The 19,826-nt window shown below is 37.4% G+C and overlaps 2 protein-coding genes across 2 annotated transcripts in view; both read right to left on the bottom strand.

Moving 5' to 3' along the window:
* Positions 1-290: 290 nt before the first annotated feature.
* Positions 291-11,513, bottom strand: LYVE1 (lymphatic vessel endothelial hyaluronan receptor 1). The gene is made up of 8 exons (XM_036384480.1): positions 11,369-11,513; positions 9,855-9,981; positions 8,550-8,911; positions 5,042-5,201; positions 4,796-4,935; positions 2,269-2,568; positions 1,426-1,504; positions 291-720 (listed from the first exon to the last, which is right to left on the bottom strand). Exons 3-8 carry the CDS (start codon positions 8,629-8,631, stop codon positions 534-536), a joined length of 948 nt encoding a protein of 315 aa, XP_036240373.1. The 5' UTR covers positions 8,632-8,911; positions 9,855-9,981; positions 11,369-11,513; the 3' UTR covers positions 291-533.
* A 61-nt stretch (positions 11,514-11,574) lies between these two features.
* Positions 11,575-19,826, bottom strand: part of IRAG1 (inositol 1,4,5-triphosphate receptor associated 1) — a 57,424-nt gene continuing 49,172 nt past the window's right edge. The window contains exons 19-23 of the mRNA XM_036385073.2: positions 19,382-19,489; positions 18,138-18,205; positions 16,699-16,818; positions 15,949-16,080; positions 11,575-14,983 (exon numbers count right to left, since the gene is read on the bottom strand). Of these exons, the coding sequence (XP_036240966.1) occupies positions 14,743-14,983; positions 15,949-16,080; positions 16,699-16,818; positions 18,138-18,205; positions 19,382-19,489 (669 nt within the window). The 3' untranslated portion in view covers positions 11,575-14,742. The remainder of the gene's footprint in view (positions 14,984-15,948; positions 16,081-16,698; positions 16,819-18,137; positions 18,206-19,381; positions 19,490-19,826) is intronic.

Here is a 19,826-nt window from a genome sequence, read left to right as displayed (position 1 = left end):
GGGCATTTGAATGACAGTAGGTTAATCCTTTGAGTTTTTACTCCCTTGTAAACAGAACTGTTTCTTCTGCTTGTAAACAGACATTTTTTTTAAAGCAGCATGCAACTACTGAATGGAAATAAGCTAATCTACAGGAGGAAGAACTACAGTGCTAGTTTTTATTTTAGGCATTAAGCTAGCAGACATCCTCCAGCCAGACATAAAAACCTTTTTGTTATATATTGATCTAAATTCCATGCAAATAGTTAATGTAGTGCATGTTGTTAATAGCATATTCCTAATTGCCTCTTTAATAAAGATGAAAAATGAACTGTAATATGAATTTGTAGAATTTATTTCAAGTAAATAGGATACCATGTTCTTCTGCAAGAATATTTGTTGCCAAAGATGTAATCATTAAAAAACAAGGTTTCATATGTTAAAGATGGAGAAAATAGGAGTATTTACAATCACTTATGTCTAAAAGCACTCCTAAGTTCTGTGTGCTTTATTTTATACTTCCATCAAGAACTGTACATTCTTTCCTTTAAACTTTAAACTTCTGCTTCTAGACATTTTACTGTGGCCTCAGGCTTAGTTTTACACTCTTCTACCTTATTTCCATTATTCTGTGTTTCCTTCTCAGGTGTTTGGTCATTTGATTTTGTCTCTTTGAGAGCAGTAGTTACAACTGTTTCTTTTTGCTGCTTCTTGTTTAAAAATGGTAAGGTTTTCTTGTACCTTTAAAGAGAAAAAAAGATAGTAAAGCAGAAATACTGGCATAGTTTGGTAGTATCACTCAAACAGCTAGAATTAAATTACCATACTCAAGCAGAAGTCTCTCAGAGGATAGTGGCATGCTAGATCATTGTACTTTTTCCAGCAGTGTGCTTTCTAAAGAAATATTTTGGTATTTTTTTAAAACACAGGGCATATCCAGGATTTGTGGTACACAATGATAAAGCTATCTGGGCCAGGGTGTGAGAACTGCACACTTTTTAGTAGCATTTAATAATACACTGTGTTGAAGGTCTTTAAGTTTGACAAATGAGTTCAACATTTTTTTTTCTGAGCAAAATCATAGTGCAATAATAAAAACTTTGACCTTGAGTGTGACACAGAAAAAAAAGAATTATAAAACTGGTTTATGTATGAACTGATGCACATTTCAGTGTTTTTATTTTGACACACTTGGAAATGTTTCACACTAGGCATGATTGACCAATTAAAAGGAGGCAATATTTTTTTGTGTTCCTTTTCTAAAGCAGGGAGTGGCAACAACAAACTTATCTGCATAAAAACAGGGTTTAAGATTTTTTAAATTTGTGCAACACTATTATGTCATCATCACAACTTCTCTGTTCCTTAGTATATATTTTAAATATTCAGTGATTGCACTCTAGGAGTTAATTCACTCCAATAGGAAAAAAAAAAAAGGCAACTTACTTTTTGATATAACAGACTGCTAGAACAACAGAAATAATGAAGAAGATGATTGCCAGTACAAGAAGTGCAGTGGGGATACCTGGAGATAAAAGTGATACAAGCACAGGGTTTTTATTTATGTACTTAAAGCTGATGTCCTGAAGGCTTAAGAGCAAAAATCTGGATTCTTCTAAACCCAGCCTCTTATAAGAATACATACACATGAACTGAATAATAGAATATTAGGAACATCAAAAGGTGAGTTACTCCTGCTCATTTCTTTCAGGATAGCCTAAAACTGGTGTTTAGGCCACCCCTGACAGATATTTGTCTAATCTGCTCATTGAAGGGTTTTTACAACCTGCTTGGAGAAGACATTCTTGTTATTAACTATCCTTACAGTTAGCATGCCTTTCCTCAGGTTTGGTCTGTTTCTCCACTGCTGTGTATTAGGATTGCTTACTCACACCTCGTATCTCAAGAGCAATTCTCCTTCAAACTTTCTTGGCTTCTTTTGTTTTTAAGAGCCTGGTGAGTTTTCCATTACACTGAGAGTGTTTGCCAAGATTTTTTCTGAATTTTTTTTACCTCAAATCATATTAACCAGAAAGAACTTACACAATTTCACATTAAATTTATCATAAAGTATAAAATCAGATATTAGTTGTTCTTAAAAACTATTTTAAAATCCTCTGCTGTATAAGCCTTGCTCTGCAAAACCAAAACATTCCTATTCTGCCTCCAGGTTCAGCTATATCAAAATGGATGGTGGAGCAGCAAACAAAAATAGCAGTGAACAGTTTGACTACTGACTTCTACATAAATAGCTCCTTTCATCAAATAACTACCACATAAGGCCTTTACCTCCAAAAACAACAGCATCATTCTTAAAGGCCAGGTGGGGAGTGAGCTTGGGAGAGTAGGTGAGGGAGTGCTCCTCGGGCACTGCTGTGGTGGTGGGCCCCTCTGTTGGTGAGAGCGTTTCAGTTACGCACACCACACGAAATCTCTTTCTCAGGAATTGTCCTGCCTCAGTCACGGTCTCAGCAGACACTGCTGTGATGTTCTCAGTCAAATCAGAGGCTGAATATGCAGTTAAATCTCTTGATGCAGTTGATAAAGGAGGTGTAGTTGGGTCTGGTTGACAGGAATTAATCTGGACATCTGCAGCAGGGAAAAGAAATACATAAAAGTTGTGTTGGATGCCAATTTTGTACTAACTGCACACACATTTATTGAAATTTTTCATCAGTCTTTCCCTTCTGGAAATTTTTATTTTTTTGTTCATAAAAGCTTTACCCAAACCAGGCAAATATATCCTATTTCAAATATGTGGTTACAACCTAGATTTTACAGCTTTTATCATTACTCACATAGTTACACACTCCTTTGAGCAACCATGGTACTCATTTTATGATTCCAAACCAGTGACTCTATCCCTCATGAAAACTACTCAGAGTAATACTGCACTTAAAACCCAACAGTATAACTTCCCACAGAGCAGGGAGCAGCTTAACTGCAGATCCAATATGCAAAAATATTTCAATTATATTATATATATGTTCAAAATATATGCATGTACTGTTGATACTTGGAAAACTTATTTGATTTCCTGTAAAAAAATGTAGCCCAGAAAAGTTCCAAATAAATCAGGCACCAATGTGAGATAATAAAAAGACTTGATTGTAAGTGGGGAGGAGAAGATGGGAAGTAAAAAACTTCAAGTTTGAAGAAAAATAAGTAATTTCTAGAAATTAAATAAATTAATAGAAGTGGATGTTGTCTATATAAAAATGTAGGTGCAAGTGAAGTTTTATATGGAATTGGAAGAGCTGAGCTCTGAATCAGGCTCCTGTCCAAATGTGAAAATTCTACTTTGCTAGTGAAATTCTATATTATGTAAAGCTATAAAAATTTCACTAAAGTAATAACCAGATTAACATAAATAACAGGGAAAAGAGGTATGTGCTGTTTGCCAAGTGGATCCCCATGGGGAGCCTGATGACGCAGTCACCTTTACAGAATGAAATGCCAAAGGGCAGGGGCTTGACACTTTTTCCACTATGGTTTTTCAAGAGCTTTTGGCAAGTTTTTTTGGCACAAGAAAATTGACAAAATGAGCTTCTGACAAATATTTTGGAATAGAAAGAAATGCCTAGAACAGGCAAAAGTTTGGAAATTAAGATAAAGGACTGCAGCATTATCCCAATGTGAAAGATACATTAAATGGTTTTCTAACCATTGAGCAAGCTTAACTTTCTTCACACACTCTTACAGTATATATGTATTTATTTTCTTTTAAATAAAGCAAAACAAAGCAAATAATTTGGAGTTACTTGCTGCCTCTGTAACATTACCCAACCTACCCAACACTTTCAATGCAGGATAACACATTTCATGCAGTGAATCACCATGTGCCTTAGGCCTTCTCTCTACACCTTTATCCTAAGTCTCTTTGGAGCCTCCACTTTTCACAGGATCTCAGGTCCTTACATCTTTGCATTCCCATCTTTCTCCTGCTTTCCAACCCTTGTTCACACAGTATTCCTGAAAGCTTTCAGGATTTTTACACATCCTCTTGCTCTTGTTATCTAAAACTCACTGGCAAAGTCTAGGAACGGATTATAAGTAATGAAATGATCCTTTATTTGGGCACTTTGGGATATTTGTTATGTAATAACCACAGATATGAGACACAAGTAGGAACACAACATCTTTAGTTACTTATTTTTAGTTAATACCACAGAAGCCATTAGGAAACAATATTGATCTTTTGTGCTGAGTTCTAACTTAGATCAAGTTCTACTGTTGGACTTCAGTCTGTAAATAGCCAGTGAGGGGAAGGGCAGGTCTTTTCACACCTAGGGTGATGCAAATTAAAAAGAGATGTTGGATTTTATTGATTAGGAATCTAATTAATTTTATGGTCTCTTGGCAGCTCTGGCTTATAATTTAATTTGACTTTATGGACAGACCTCCCTTTATAAAAAAAATTTCCAATTTTCCTGAAGTACCCCACTCAGCATTTTTACAAGAGTAGACACACCACACACCGATACCCTGGTTAAAGATTCAATCACTCTCTTTTAAATTATCATGCCCAAATAATCAAAACATATTAAAAGCATTGTGTCAACATTAAGTAATGGTAAAAACAACTCTTCCTCAAGAGCTTTAATGGCAGCACCACATTATTAATTGGGATTAACTGAATTCACCTTTTGCATTTCTTGGAAGTTTCTGAGCTAAGGAGAGCTTGACAATGTTTAAGGCTGGGGGAAAGGGTCAACAAATTATAGGAAATTACTCACTTTTATGATTTTTTTTATGCAGATTTAAAAAATCTAATATAATCCAAAACACAGACAATGCAGTTGTTATACTTATATACCTGAGGAATTGAAGCAGTAGAGATGAAATTTTTGATCCTTGCCAGCATTCCATTGTGCTATTCCAGTTTTTCCCTGACCACATTTCTGGTTGGATGTTATCCGAGGAATAACAGCAAATCCTTCTTTCACCCATCCAAAGCTACAACAAAAAGGATCAGTGCTTTTAGTATGAGATTTGTCACCAGCCTCAGCTGTGTGTGAAGGTGCTCACTAAAGGTAGTGGGCCACTAACTGATGGCACATACTTGCATGTTTCAAAGCCATGTTTCAAAGCCTCTTCCACTTGTATTTTACTTGCCAACTCTAGGTTGAATTGATTACATCCATGACTTGCTTCTGAGAAATTCACTTTCTGATCAAGATAAAGTCCTATACCCTTGATCCTGCAAGGTGAATTAATGGAACCTGTAATTAAGCCATAAAATAGTCAAGGTTAGTATTTGAATATTAACATTTATTCCTCATAAAGAATTTAAGATCAACTGAATTGAACATTTTTTAAAGTTTCTAGCTTGAGGATAGCAGAAAACTAATCTCTAGCATAAAAGACATTTTAAAAATAGAATATATTTTTTAAACACAGTAGTCTGAGATTTCAAGTGGTTTGACAGTCATTAGACTAGATATAGCCCTTTTTCTTTCTTTTCTTTTTAAAAATAAATTAAAGCTAGCTGTTACACCAAGGCATTCATACTGTTATTACACCCTTGTTATTGAGATAGTAAGGTATATAACAGAAAAGGAGATACACATAATTTCTCATGGAATTAATATACCAATAAGAAAATAAAAAATATTTTATCATTTCTGATATTCCTTATTCCTCTTAAACTCTTTTTTCTTTTTTTCCTAGCTTTGCATGATGCTTCCATCCCTCAGCCACTGCCAAGTGTTCTATTTACTGTGTTTGGCAGGGAGCAGGAAAAGAGGAGACAGGCCAGGTGAATTTAACACTTTTCCAGGCAGTTCATCCAGCTTTTTAATTAGCCACAGCTGGCACACTTTTCATGATGCCTGCACCAGCAAGTGCCAAGCTCAGGTTGCACCTGCTCTTCTTTCTCATCTGTGTTAAGGGCATAGGACAAAGTTCAGGATTTGGCACAAATAAGGATAAAGGGTATTGCTATTTTGCTTTCTTATTTTAGTGGGAGCATTTACTGGGAAAAAAAAGATTCTTTTGGAGTCACATGCAGTAATTGCCCTGTCAAATGAAACATTTCAGCATTTCATTATAGACATGCCAGATAACCACCGGCCACAGGTGTTACTTCCTTGCTCAATGTTTGTCAGACTGTACTCACTAGGTGTGTACACTAATGTGTGTTTCATAAAATCTGTGCTTCTGAGTACAGGCAGTCCATGAACTCTCAAGGCAGGATGAAGTGATGCTTGCAAATCCACCCCACAACTTCTTAACAAGACAAATTAAACTGAATTTTATGAATGAAAACATAGAACTGGCAGCTAAGCTACTCTTGTGATGAGAAGGGGATAAAGGTCACTAAGCTTGTGTGGAGTGCTAAGAAACCAGACAGTCTTTTAGCTCCTGTTCCCTCTGGATGTGGTAGGGCTGGAAATGGCTTTTGGAAAATGATGCCTCTCTGCTGTCCTTACATTTAGTTTAAATATTTAGAAGAGCAATCTTTGAATCAGGTGGCTTTATCTCAGCAGAGAGGGAAAGCCACTGAAGCCTTGAGGAGTCCCCTCAGACAAACTGTGGCTGCATCCAGCCCTGAGCTGAACATAAGTCAAGCCCAGACACATTGCAGGGGGATGCAGAGAAGCCCTGGTGCTCAATGAAGGTGTCTGTGCTGTTAGCAAGGACTTCAAGTCTACCTTCTTCAGTCTATTATTTTTCTACTACTTCAGATTTGAGCCAACACAACTTTTAAAAATGTAATGTTGAGAAAGGAAGCTTCTAAATGACCAACTTCACAAATTTCAAATAAAGCTGAGCAGTTAACTGAAAGGAATTTAATGAAATCTTAGAAAATTACATAGATACTTGTGACCTGCTACACTCATTAGTCATTCAATTACAGGACAAATATTGTCACATGTGTATTGTGGGATAGATACACAGCATAATACAGAAATTCCTTGCCAGAAACTTAGGTTGCAAATTATAAGAAAAGTGACTCTAGGTTATGGACCAAAGTTGCGTCTTAAAATTCGCTAGGCCTTTTAAAAGAAAACAGTGATTTATTGATACATTTTGTAAAAGTTATGAATTTCACACTGTGAAGAAGGAATCCAAAAAGAGAACAGTAGCCTCCTCAAGTCTCTTCATAGCTCATTAAATAACCTCTGTACTCTGTTCTAAAGATGACAGTTTGTACAGAAGGCAGACTAATCCTTTAGAAGTACATTATCCTTTTTGGTCCATGAGCTGAACATAGCTGTACTTTAAGCTCTGCTCTATTTAGGTAACCTAGTACCGGCACATTCTGCTCAGTATTTTGGTCTTGGGATAAAAATTTAGTTTACTGAAATAAGTGAGAAGACCTAGACAGAAGAATGTCACAGCAAGACAAAGCTGCCATAGAACAGGAAGAAAATTGTTCAATTTTTCTAAGCTGTGGATGTTGGCCTTGATGTGCATTAGTTCCCTTTTTATTTTTTTTTTGGGGGGGGGGGGGGGGGAGCTGTTGTTTTTCTCTTTGCCTTGTCTCTAACCTTCAGCCTGATTTATTAGAGTTCCCTTTGGCTGCTGGTGTCAGGGAGCAGCAAGCATGAGGCTGCTCCACAAGGAAGGGGGCCAGGAGCAGAGGGTGACAGGCACAGCCCCACAGCAGCACCACAGTGGGGATGGTGGCAGGTTTCATTGCCACCCAGAGAGCAAGACAACGAGTCAGACATCCAGAAAGTCCCTTTGGGAACAGCAAGAGATGGTTCTACACATGCCTGAAGTCTGTCCTGGAGACAAGGTTACCTACAGCCTAAATCCAGAGCCCATATGTGAAGCCCAGACAGCAAATCACTACAGGAGGGTATAGGACATGCCACAAAACAGCTCCAAGGCACAACTGGAGATCAGCCCTGAGCTCAACTGGAGCTCTTGGAGCCATGAGGGTGCATGAGAAGGTGTCCCAAGGAAGGGTACTTCTTCAAGCTCTCATTTTCCCCATTGTACAGTGTTGGTTTTGCTGGAGGACACCACTGTTGTTAGGTACTCCAGTCCTGTGGAATTTCAACAGGAGTTGAGCATCTAATTCATTCAGACCAGAAGTCTTTCAGTAGGTGAGAAAATCAATTGTCTGCAATTACTGAATATGTTTTTTAACATAAATAGAACAAGCATTAAATCCTTGAAAAAAACAGCAAAGCATCTGGAGGCTTCTGGTGTGCATTGAGCTTCTGCAGATATCCCAGCAGCTACTGCAGTAAGGGTGGATTCTGTCAAGTTAATAATGGAATTTGAAAGAGAACTGGTGTCATGTTTTTCTCTGGTATTTAAAATGATACAAAGTAAAGTTACATTTCAATAGATCTGAGCTTAATCCTAAATACCATACCAGATCTTTAAAATAAGCAGTTTTGTGGCATTTAGATTCAAAGGGGCTTCAGCATTTTCAACAATTGAATTAGATCAACAATGAAAGTTTCCCTATATCCCAGTTTTTGTTGCACTGTATTCTCAAAACCCTGTGGCTTCCTCTGCCAGAAACACATTTACACACACTCCTTCCCCACATTTTTGTTTGTAAATCCAGCTACTTTTTTCAAGACTTTAAAAAGTGGAACTTTACTTACCTGTTACAAAGTAATTTTGAGCCAGGAATGTCATAACCCAGATGAAAGACACTGCTGAGGTAACGCCAAGATAATTTGCCATTGCCACCAGCTTGGAAAACTCAGAAAAGTAGGAAATTCAAGGTAGTTTGTCTCCTGTGCTAAGGAAAGTTAAGGTATTGGATGCTGTCAGATGATGAGATGACTTCTGGAAAGCAACTCCAGCTGTCACTGCAGTGCTTCATAGAAGGAATGGCAGAGGCAGCGTGGTGGCTGTCCCGCTGCAGGGCGAGGTCACGGAGCGGAAATCCCTCATCACCCTTTCCACTGGCTTTCATGTGGGATTGCTGGAAAATGTCACCGCTGCTGATTCACAAGCACGGCTGAGGAAGGGAGATAAGGCTGTTACACTGCTAAGTCAGTAAACACTTTGAAAGAAGGTTTTCTTTTGCTGTTTTTTCCTGTTTTACTGATGAACAGATCATTATTCATGTTGTCTATTCATCTGGTAAATAAAACAAATTCTTTCATATCACAATATGCCACACAAGATTTTTCTTTTTTATTGGAACTGGAAGGGCATCCATTCCCCATTGTCCTATTTGTCTTGATGGAGTAGTTTTACTTTTTTTTTTCCTTAGAATTCCAATGCAAAAGTAGTTCCCATAGCACAGAGGTAATATGAAACTTATTTTTTAAGAGATTTGCAGATACACTACTGTAAATGAGATTCCTTTTGAGACCATAGGTACAGAGATTGCAGCCAATGCCATCACTGCTGCCTTTTGTAACATTCCAACAAACAGTGATTCCCTTGGATTGATTCAAAACACGGATGGTCCTCACATCTAATTTAAAAAACTTTCAAGAAGTCTTAGCAGATTGTTTTTTCAGAGGTTCCAATAAACACAGAGTAGGAATGGAGTTCAAGGGATGGGCTAATTCCTTTAGTGTCAGTCATGTCTGCTGTATCGACGTTATTCCTGACAGATGTTTGTCTAACCTGCTCTCAAAGATATTCAGTGACACATTCCTAACATTTCTTCTAATGCTCTTGTTCAGTGCCTCACTGTTCTTTACAGTTCAAAGGTGTTCCCTACACTAACTTGACTTAGCTATTCCCTGGTACAAACCTATCACTTCTTTTCCTGCTGGCAATGGACATGGAAGACAGTTGCAAAACATAAGGGAGTAAACTGTTTTATGTTTTTAAAGAGTTATGCCTCTGCTCCCAGTTTTCTTTCAGCTAAGAAACCCCTGCTACCTCACTCCCTTGCTCCATGTGATACCTTGCCAATGTCAAGACTAATTAATAAATTGCTTTACCTGCTTTACAGTTCAGAATGGTGTCAGTCTTTTTGTTTTTGCAACAGTATGATTTTCTTACATGATGTTCAACTTGTGATTCAGCAAACTTTTAGATGTCCAGTATCTCCAGGCTGTTTTCAGAGTCCTATAAACACAAGTGTAACAGTGTAAAGCTACCTCTTTAAACTGTGGTTTGCATTTAGAAAGTCCCCAGTCAATATATGGGATAGCATTAACTTTTAATGGGGCATAGGCACATCTCCTGCAGCAGCATCTAACAGGGTTATTAGATGGTGCTCTATAACACAGACAGGGCCTGAAGAGAATGCTGGGGGGCAGTGAGATCATGTCTCCAATAGCAATGATGAAATGAAAATTAGGTTGTGTTTGGGCTGTGGTTTGGAACTGAATTTGGTAAAACTCAATGAGATCTTTAGACCAAGTTCTAGCTCCAATTTCTGTTCCCTCCCTTATTGTGCTGTACTTACCTGCTTCTACAAAGCCATGGCAAAGTCAGATACTGTAATCAGACTTAGCTTTCACTTGAAGAAGGCTGTAAGAGGATTCACTGGCATTTACAAGGTAGAAGCAGAACCTAATTATTAGTTATTCTGTAGCTCTCATGGACTACAGACTGTGGCTGTAAAATACTGAGAATATTAAACTAAATCTTTCCATTGAAAACACTTACCTTGAACTGCTCAGTATTTCCTACCATGAAAACTAATAAATAGCTGGGTTTCTGACATTTTAAAATTGCAGGCTACTCGTCCTGCCAGATCTTAACATTTTGTACCATATCAAAGTTGACAAAGTTCCTTTAGTCAAACTCTTGATGTTTAGTAGGATTTTTAGCTGAAAAAATGAGATAAAAACCATTGCAACACCAAACAATACGAGGTCCTTCACAAGGTCTTCCAGATTAGGAGAGCAAGAACAGAATTTTAGAATGACGAAGCAAGACTGAAATAACTTGGGTTGTTGTGTGTTTCTTCCTTTTTATAGTTCAGCTGCTCCAAACCTGCGTGGAAGATCACTTATCTGGACTGTAACAGTACAAAAGGTCTTTAACCTTTTGGTGTGTCTTCATAATCAGTGTGGTAAAAAAAAGCAGACCTATGCTGAATGATTAATTAGTCTTTGACCTAAATACTTATTGTAACCTATATGAAAAATTCCCGACCTTTTATGTCAGCATGTTTTAAAACACTGATGAGGATTGCTAAACAGAAAAATTTTGATAAAGCAGAACACATGTAACTGTTCTCTACAATAATTTCAAAAGGAACCTTGAAACCTGAACAACAGTAGAGGAAACAAAAAAATTGTTCATTTAGAAAATACAAACATCAGGGTCTGTCCATGGAAACAGTAATTCTTTTCCAGGTTGTTGATGTCCCAGAGTTTGTCCCTGGGGGGACCATCAGAGACTCAGAACTTTAGGATTGACTCCTACCCACTGTCAGGCAAGTCTGCTCCCCACTAGACTTCCCAGACCTCCCAAGTCCACCAAACAAATAAAGACTGCTGACCTTTCACCCAGAATCCTTGGGTTACAATTTCCCTTGTGGCTCCCATGTTCAGCCTCCTCTGGGACGCGTGGCCTCCCTCTGAAGCAGGAGTTAAACTCTCCCCAGGATATTTCAGCTTTCTCTCTCAGCTGGTTTCTAGGGCATGTCAGGGATGATGATCCTGCTTCCAAACACTTTCTCCATTGACACAGGAGTTGGTTCTCCTCTTCTGTACCATTTTCCTGAAGAACTGGAAGACTAAGAGCAAGATCCTCGGAACATGTAACAGTGTAGACAAGGCAGGATTTATTTCATGAGGGCACAGCCATCAATATGCAGACAGAGCACCCCAAATCTTTAGGTAAAAACACGGAGGACTTTGAAACCATAATTTTATTTCAAAACTCAAGTATGTGATACTATACAGTACAATACCAGCACACTTGTGCAAAATCTTACAATATTACAAATTTAAATATGATACACAAAAATAGTGCCCTTTTGAAATTCCTTTTGCCAGAAACATTTGTGCTGTGCAGGAGAAACCATAAATGTGTCTTGTTAAAGCATAAAAATAAATATTGCACCTCAAGAAAACTATTTCAGTGTTAATAGCATAAATAATAGGTCTGTTTCTTGTTATCTGATGTGATCTTTGAACACAGAAGAGGTTGTTCGGCTTTTTTTTCCAGATGAAGCAAACTAATATCCAACAGATAAAATTATAGTTAGAATAGTTTTTGAGCTTAATCTAAACAAAAGGTGTTTAATTAAATAACTGAAAAATATAAGCAAAGCTATTTAGTGTGCTGTTAGTCATTGTGGTTTGTTATTTTTAGTGGACAGTTTGTTCAAAGTAGTTATAAAAAGAACTTTTTTTTAAGTAAACTTTATCTTCATTTTTGCACTCCCATTAAAATCTCTTGCCTCTTTCAGTTCATTTGTGGCTAAATTATACTTACCTCAGACATGCAAGTAGTTCAGCTCAAATTAGTACAGCTACTTATGGAAATTATCCCTTTGCACTAATTCCACAAAAAGCCAGTGGGCTGAATTTTGAGAGAATGGAGACCTCATTCACCCCCTGACCAAAAAGACCTTTTCACATGCTTAACACTAAGCAACTAGAGAGTCCTGTTGATATCAACAACTTCCCATGTGTATTTAAAATAAGTTGTTGGACTCACAACAGTGTAGATGTAAATAAAACCAAATTAATTCAATTACAGGCACTGTTAATTATTTTTCTTCAGGACAGCCCAACATTTTCACAACCACATAAATATGTGCCATAATTTTTGGCATAGAAAAATCTGAATAGTTAGGAGAATTTACTTTCAATTTTATTGCCTTATTAAGTTACCAACATTATTTGTAAAGAATATTAAGTTAAAGAAGTTAATTTTAGTAAAGTATTCAAGAAACAGCTGACAAGTTTCTTCAAATACTGAAAGTACATGAAAGGTCACAGTAGTTCTTCACAGTCAGAAATTCTAACTGAACCAGATTCCAAGTAATTTGCAAGAAACCTTCTCCTTATTCTTTACCAATTGCAATTATAGACCAAATCACACTTCCCCGTTATCCTTTTTGAACTTCCTTAAGCACACTACTCCTCAATATATATACTTTAAAATAAAAAGCTTCTAATTGTTTATAGACTCCCTTCCCCACCCTTCAAAAACGTGGTAGTGGTCTGCTTTTTTTTTCTTAATTTTTTTTTTCTTCCCCCATGTAAATATCTTCTAAGAAACACATGGCCAACAAAAATTCACCAGCAGGATATTTGTTATTAGTGCCAGGTATGTGAACTAAATTTCTGACTGAGTTAGAAACCTATTTTCTTTGACAGTTAGCTTAAAGTTCAGTGTTTCCACCAAAAGAAGACAGGACAATATTGACTGTATCAGAACTGAAATTACAGTACTTCATAACACTCTTATCCTTCTGATGGAAAACAGACCCATTTCTCAACCAGAAAATGCCAGGAGGATGCAGGACAGGAGTGCAATTGAGGGTCACGCTGGATTTGCCATTGTGGCCATAGCTATGGAGAGACAAACATGGTTCACCTTCCCTCAGAAGTGGTGCTCAGCAGGTACAAATGGCACACCTCCACTGACACACATTTTGGTCTCAGCCCTAGGTGCTGGGTTTTGTACAGGTAATGCCTTCACCATTTTCAAATTGCTTGTCAAAAAAATTCAGGCTTTCATATTCTTGTGTAAGAAGTCACAACTCCCAAATAGGCAGAACTGGCAAAAAAATGAGTTCAGCTTTGGAAGTATATCAGATCAGTTTTGGTCTTGGCATCAGATTCTGAAGATTAACTACTGAAAACACGCAGTGAGCTCTCCTAAGGCCTCACTGCTACCATGGCCTGATTGATGCCAGCACTGGTTGGGTTCTGGCTGCTCTCAGAGCTCTGTTCCTGCTGCAGATCTCCAAGAATGCCTATTCCAGTGTTAGCAGGAGGGCAGAGTCCACTTGGTGTGGTCACTTCCATACAGGGGTTTGAAGGGATTTGTTTTCTTCAATCAGGAATTGAAGATTGCTTCCCATGTCCAAGACTGCAGTGTTTTGGGCTTGGGTAGCACATGGACCCTTCCAGGCAGCTACCACTTTTGGCTGTAACCAGTACTGAGTCTGAGTGGCATACATTCATTTTTGGAAACTTTTATATAGCAGAAGTTTCCAAGCTTATTGGATGATATCAGCTGTGCCACCTAGACCCCATTTTAGGTTCTGTTGAGTATCCCATTTAAAAAAAAGTGGTGGTCCCATTCTTAAAACATATCATAAAACACATTTATGCATGTACTTAGCATTCCATTTAAATATTCATATAGATAATTCCTCTTATAAAATGACTTTAGCAGCAAGGCATTTGGTCTTAGAATATAATTATATTCTCCCATGGAAGTGCTTCTATTTCTACCCAATAGTCATGAATAAGGAAATTAATTAGCCTCTTAAAACCCAAAGGACTTAAATGCACTTAGTTCTTCAACAATCAACAGTAAATTCAGGAAATGCAAAGTAAAGCATTAACTGCAAATGCGGGTTTTATGATGGTCTTCAAAATGTCAATGTCCTGTGCAAATCATTCTTCTAAATGTCTTGCAGGTTGCTGATTACTGCCACAACCTTACCATGATTCAACACTACTTTATTTCTACGAGTCCTTGACAATAAGAGGACAGACAGGATTATTGATCAAATTGGCATCTTAGCAAGGAATGCTGACCATGGATCCCAAACCTGGAGGTGTAGAGTAACTCACTTGCCTAAGGGATCAGTGGAACAGCCACAGGGATGACTAAGCACTACCTTTAAACACGGTGCTCTACTACACAAACTCGCTCAGGGACCACAAGGGCGTGGCTGTCCCTCTGTTATTCCGTGTGTTGCTGCTGTCGGAATCCTGAGTTCCACCAGGAATACTGCTGGGTTGCAGAGCAGCTGGCCTTCCCTTCAGGTGCCTCTGACTTTTCATCACAGGAGTTGTAGGAATGGTAGATTCCCAACACCACAGCAAAAATGACTATTGCAGCCACCACAAGCCACACCACATTCCAGTGTTTGCACAGTTTGGGGTACAGGATATATAAATAATTAATGATGACTTCAAGTCTGCTGTAAAATGAAAAGAAAACTATTATATATTAATCAAATACAATATTTTTATCTTGAGCTTTTCAGTTTGGAAGGTGCCATAGGTGGCACCATCTTTTTTCTTTATACAGACACCTTGTCAGAGAAGAATCAAACTGTAGAGTTCTTTTATGGAGAGCTGTACACTCAGATATTTCAACTCCAACTATTCCATATGAGTAATACTTGTGAGACAGCTGGAGATTGTAAACTTGACTCCTATTTCTCCCAGCTGTCAGCTGGCAAATCTCAGAGCTTGGTATCATGCAAAATTCTGCACTGTTCATACCTTGATCAACTAAATTAAACATTGGAATATGTGGTAAACATTTCTTTCCAAGAGCATCGTGACTAATGAGGTGGTTGCTCTCTGAAGGCAGCTGAAATCCCACATCAACAGATGTTTATAGCTATAATGGTTATGGAATGGAAATGAAGTCTTCTGGATTAGGTAAGGATCCCTGCCTTAATCTGGGATTGGACATAGTACTGGCTTTGGCCAGCATTCAATGTCTCTGTAATGTACAGACAGAGAGCACTGGGTGCCGATGGATGCAGTGTCACTCCAGTGACAGGAATGACACACGGCACCAGTTCATGCTCCTGAATTACAACCTTTAAAAGGCAGTATATATTCACAGAGGGATACATCTTGGCATCTAAGGAACTTTTATGGACCATTCTTTTACCTCAAATCAGAACCAAACCCCAGCAAGATGAAGCATCTTGATGTCAATATACAGCTTTAACTAAAATATTAAAATCAAAAGTTTTATGTTTTGCACCTATCTTGTGTTAGAATATGACTTTCTGTGGAAATACTGTTATTTCAATATGCTTCCCCAGGAGGAAAACATGGCAAAAGGACAGGATAAAACACTTGCTTGGGTACCACAAGTAGAAAAAAATGGCATCTCTTGTATGGACATATTATACCACTGTCTCACCTGCTTTTCAGATTTTTTATCTCATCTTCATTTTCACTTTCTTCATGTTCCTCATGACTTTCTTTGGGTGTCTCTTCATCTTCTTCCTTCAGTTCCTGAAGTTCCTTGGCCTTCTTCAAGGCTTCCTGATATCTTTATCAGATAAAACATTTCTTTCTTAGTGTAGGATGTATAAGCATGACCTTATTTAATGAAAAATTAGCTTTATGTTTTGTTACATGTAATAAAACACAAGTAGAAGTGTTGCAGCACCTGAATAAGAGTAAAAATTAGCTGAAGACCATGAGTAAGCCACACAGACAGCCACTCTTCCTGAACAGAGGATTATATTAGAGCTGATACCAAATTTATCACTTTGAACAAAAAAAGAAGTTGTTCTCCACAGAGAACAATTTCTGTCTATTGTAAAGGAGCCAGTAAACATTTCTCTATAGCTCTCCATTACTCTGAATATCCTCTAGATACTTCTTTTTTCCTGGAGAATAAATGCAATTCAGTGCTAAAGTCAGATGGCGTGCTGGATTCTGTAGGAGAGGATCAAAATTTCTCTCACTCTTCACATAAAGCAAAGTTCTTTGCTTGACATTCAGAAACAGATCCCAAAGTTTTTAAATTGCCCCAAAACATGCTCTGTGAAATATTTTGTGAGACCAACAACATAACTACTGTATTTAAAATTAAATTTTAAAAACACATGTCCTCATCTGGTAGCACATATTTACAGATTTAGTTCACAAAAAGTATTCCCACCCCTTGTTATATGCTTCCTCTTCTATCTTGGCTTTAGTTTCAGGACTGATCTCTTCCAACCCACTCTGTGTCAGCACAGAAGTTGAGGTTTCACAGTCAGGTTCTCCATTTGACTTCCCACTGCCAAGACAAAAGAAGCAGACAGATAAAAAATAACATCAGGGAAATGTGTTGTATTTGGAGTATACTGCAATTTTGTGAGTCATGGTTTGTCTTTTTTAATGTACGTCAGAGAAATGAAATGTCTTTCAAAAGAAAAAAATGGAACACCAAGAAAAATATTCATTTCAGGATGTTGTGATTTATGAACAGTAATTATTATGTTTCTAAGGTAAGAAAACTATCATTTTTATTCTTCTTTAAAAAAGAAAAGAGCCTTTCTTACCTGGCTCATCCATGACATTTATTTGCTATTCATGAAAACATTTCCCTCAACTTTCTAAAACTCATCTTAGAAATTGTAACCTGCCACATAAGAGGAACATAACAGAAGTAATGTCAAATACTAATTCAACAAAACATTGTTTTTATTTGCCTTCTAAGTATTCTCCTGTGTTGACTTTCTAGAACTTTTCTCAAGTAAAAGTTTGGAGCATTTAGCCTGAAGATAAGCTGTTTTATGTTGCTGTCTTCCTGCAGTGCTCTCCTGTTATTTATTTTATCTGGGACAGAGTTTAAGTGATTGAGACATAGCAGATCTATCAAAGTCAAGGTTTAATAAGCTCAACAATGGATCCCATTTCACCTTCTGGAATCTCACCCTCTTCGCCTTCTATTCCTGGCACTAAAATAGTTCAACCTGATCGACACAACCTGTGGGCAATGGGTTTTCTCTCAAGTCATATTAACAATAAACATTATTTTCACTTGGACTTTAAACAAACCATGAGTATAAGCTTGAAGTGCTTAAACACACAAAACTGTGCTGGTCTGGGTAATTCTACACTACTAGACCAGCTGGCCCATGCACACACACTTCGGCTCAAACTTGCTTTTCAAGTTCTGCCTCTGTAACTTGGTAACATGATTTGTTTTCCTAGGTGTGAAATATTGATAAGGTTTTTTTGGTTGTTGTATTTTCTCACAGAATTTCTGCACAATTTCAAAGTATGGTCTGGATCTTGCAGAGTTTTTTTGAATAGTAGCAGCCAGTGCTGTAGTTTCCCATTTTTGTTTTCTTGGTTGTTGCATACTTACATTCTTAGTGAAGCACAAGGTAAAACAAGGACATAAGATAAATTTGTCCTGCCTCAGCACTAATCTAAAATACATGAAATTCAATATTTTGTAGTCATGTACACATTGAAAGCTTTTAATTTGTCTGTTTAAAGCATTCTAACACGTAGTAGGAATATCACAGTATTTCAAAATATGATTCTTTAAATTATCATTTAGTATTATCATTTAATAGTTACTGAGATGACCTAGACAAAACTCACCTTTCTAGAAGCGCTGGCAGAGCAGGAGTAGATGTTAGGTTGCTCCTTCCATTACTGGGTGATTCAGACTGTAAGTAAAACACAGCAATAAATGTTATATTCATTCGTGACTAAATAATTAAATACCAATTAAAATTCATTAATTAATTTCAAATGAGTGTTCAATAAAATAACAAAGGCAGTGTGCTGCTCAGTTTTCCTTCCCATATTCATAAGCAAAGTATCTTTAATGTGGTGCTTCCACATTGCTCCAATTAACCAGAGCAAACAATGGACTTGCACACTAAGAATTTTCTCTGACATTTCCTTCTACCCTGTTTATTTTTCCCCAGAAAATGTTCTCCTTCATATACTGATCACTGAACAGTAAAGTTATTCTCTTGCTCCTCTCCTATTATCCTAAGAAGATGCATTTATTAGCTGAGTTTTTAATGGGAAATTTTAAACAAAAATAATTCATAATAAACCATGGCAAACAAACAGACCTGGTTCCTGAAGCAATTGACTCTGAGTACACAATCAATAAATTGCACAAACAGATGCTTTTCTTACAAGTAAAATAGATAAATAGATTTAGCTTCTCATCAAAACCCTCATTTAAATAACCCTATATTTTAGCAGAAAACTCCATAACTTTAATGTTGTTGTCCCATCTTAGCTCATCTCTGAACCTGCAAGACATACTCACTGTTTTCTCCAAAGCATTTGTATGGATTTATTATGCTCAGATTAGAGTTTCATTTAATTTATTAAAGTTTAACAAAAAGAAATTCAACACAGAGGCTGATGGCTCCACTGATCCAGATCATCACAGAACCTCTGAATTGCTGTACATACATTTCTGTATATTAATTATATTTATTGCTGTTCAGTGGACTTCTGGACACAGTCCAGCTGTGTTTTGTGGTTTCTGGTTGAAATTTCTTTTCTACAGTGTACAGCTATTTTCATTATTTCTTTCCTGTGTGTTACTTCAGATTAAAAGGCAAATTTCCTCATCAATGTCCAGTGCCTGTGAATCAACAGCCTGCCCTCTTCAGCTCTTCCCAAAGGGATCATTCATGGAAGTAGATTGCAATGTCCCCTTACACAATAGGAATTACCTCTGTCCATCCCCCTTCAGGATGGAGTCAAAACAAGTTAAATCAATGAAAAACCTGTCATTCTACAGTAACTATGGCTTGCCCCTATGCAAAAATAGTTTAGACAAAAACTGGTAACTTTAAAATGTGGGTTTTACTCACCAGGGATGGCATTGAAGGTATAGGTGAAGCTGTTGGTGACTGACCAGGAATGTTCAAGGAGTTAAATTTAGGAACAACTGCAACACTGACTCTCCTTCGAGGCATATTCTGGGAGAAACAACAATTATTTTTTCTACCATACAACAAGACAGAACGAAGAACAATTCTGTGGGTTAATTTGTGGGGCAAAGATGTAGGTCAGTGTCTCCTTTGGGAAAGGAGAGTTGGGAGCAAAAGTAAATAAAAGGTCATGGTTTTCCCCAGAAATTCATCTTGTACTGCCTGGTATGGCAAGTGCTTAATGTGAAATGAGGTGTGGCACAGAGATGCTGCTCTTTTCCCTCCATGCTGAAAGCCCAGTGTAAATCACACACCAGAAATGTTCTGAGTTTATATTGTCAGCTCTTATCATAGGCCTTTATCTTTGATAAGCAGATGCAAAATG

The sequence above is a fragment of the Molothrus ater genome, chromosome 6 (genome assembly GCF_012460135.2).
Source record: "Molothrus ater isolate BHLD 08-10-18 breed brown headed cowbird chromosome 6, BPBGC_Mater_1.1, whole genome shotgun sequence".
NCBI lineage: Eukaryota > Metazoa > Chordata > Aves > Passeriformes > Icteridae > Molothrus > Molothrus ater.
The sequence above is the reverse complement of the archived record's forward strand: the minus strand, read 5'-3'. Positions and strand labels throughout refer to the sequence as shown.

Excerpts from the sequence above, each read along its gene's own strand:
- LYVE1 (XM_036384480.1), bottom strand. The coding sequence starts at position 8,631 with ATGGCAAATTATCTTGGCGTTACCTCAGCAGTGTCTTTCATCTGGGTT. Across the intron at positions 4,936-5,041 it reads CATGGCTTTGAAACATGCAA|CTTTGGATGGGTGAAAGAAG; the intron begins GTATGTGCCATC and ends TTTTTGTTGTAG. Across the intron at positions 2,569-4,795 it reads CTACTGCTTCAATTCCTCAG|ATGTCCAGATTAATTCCTGT; the intron begins GTATATAAGTAT and ends TCCCTGCTGCAG.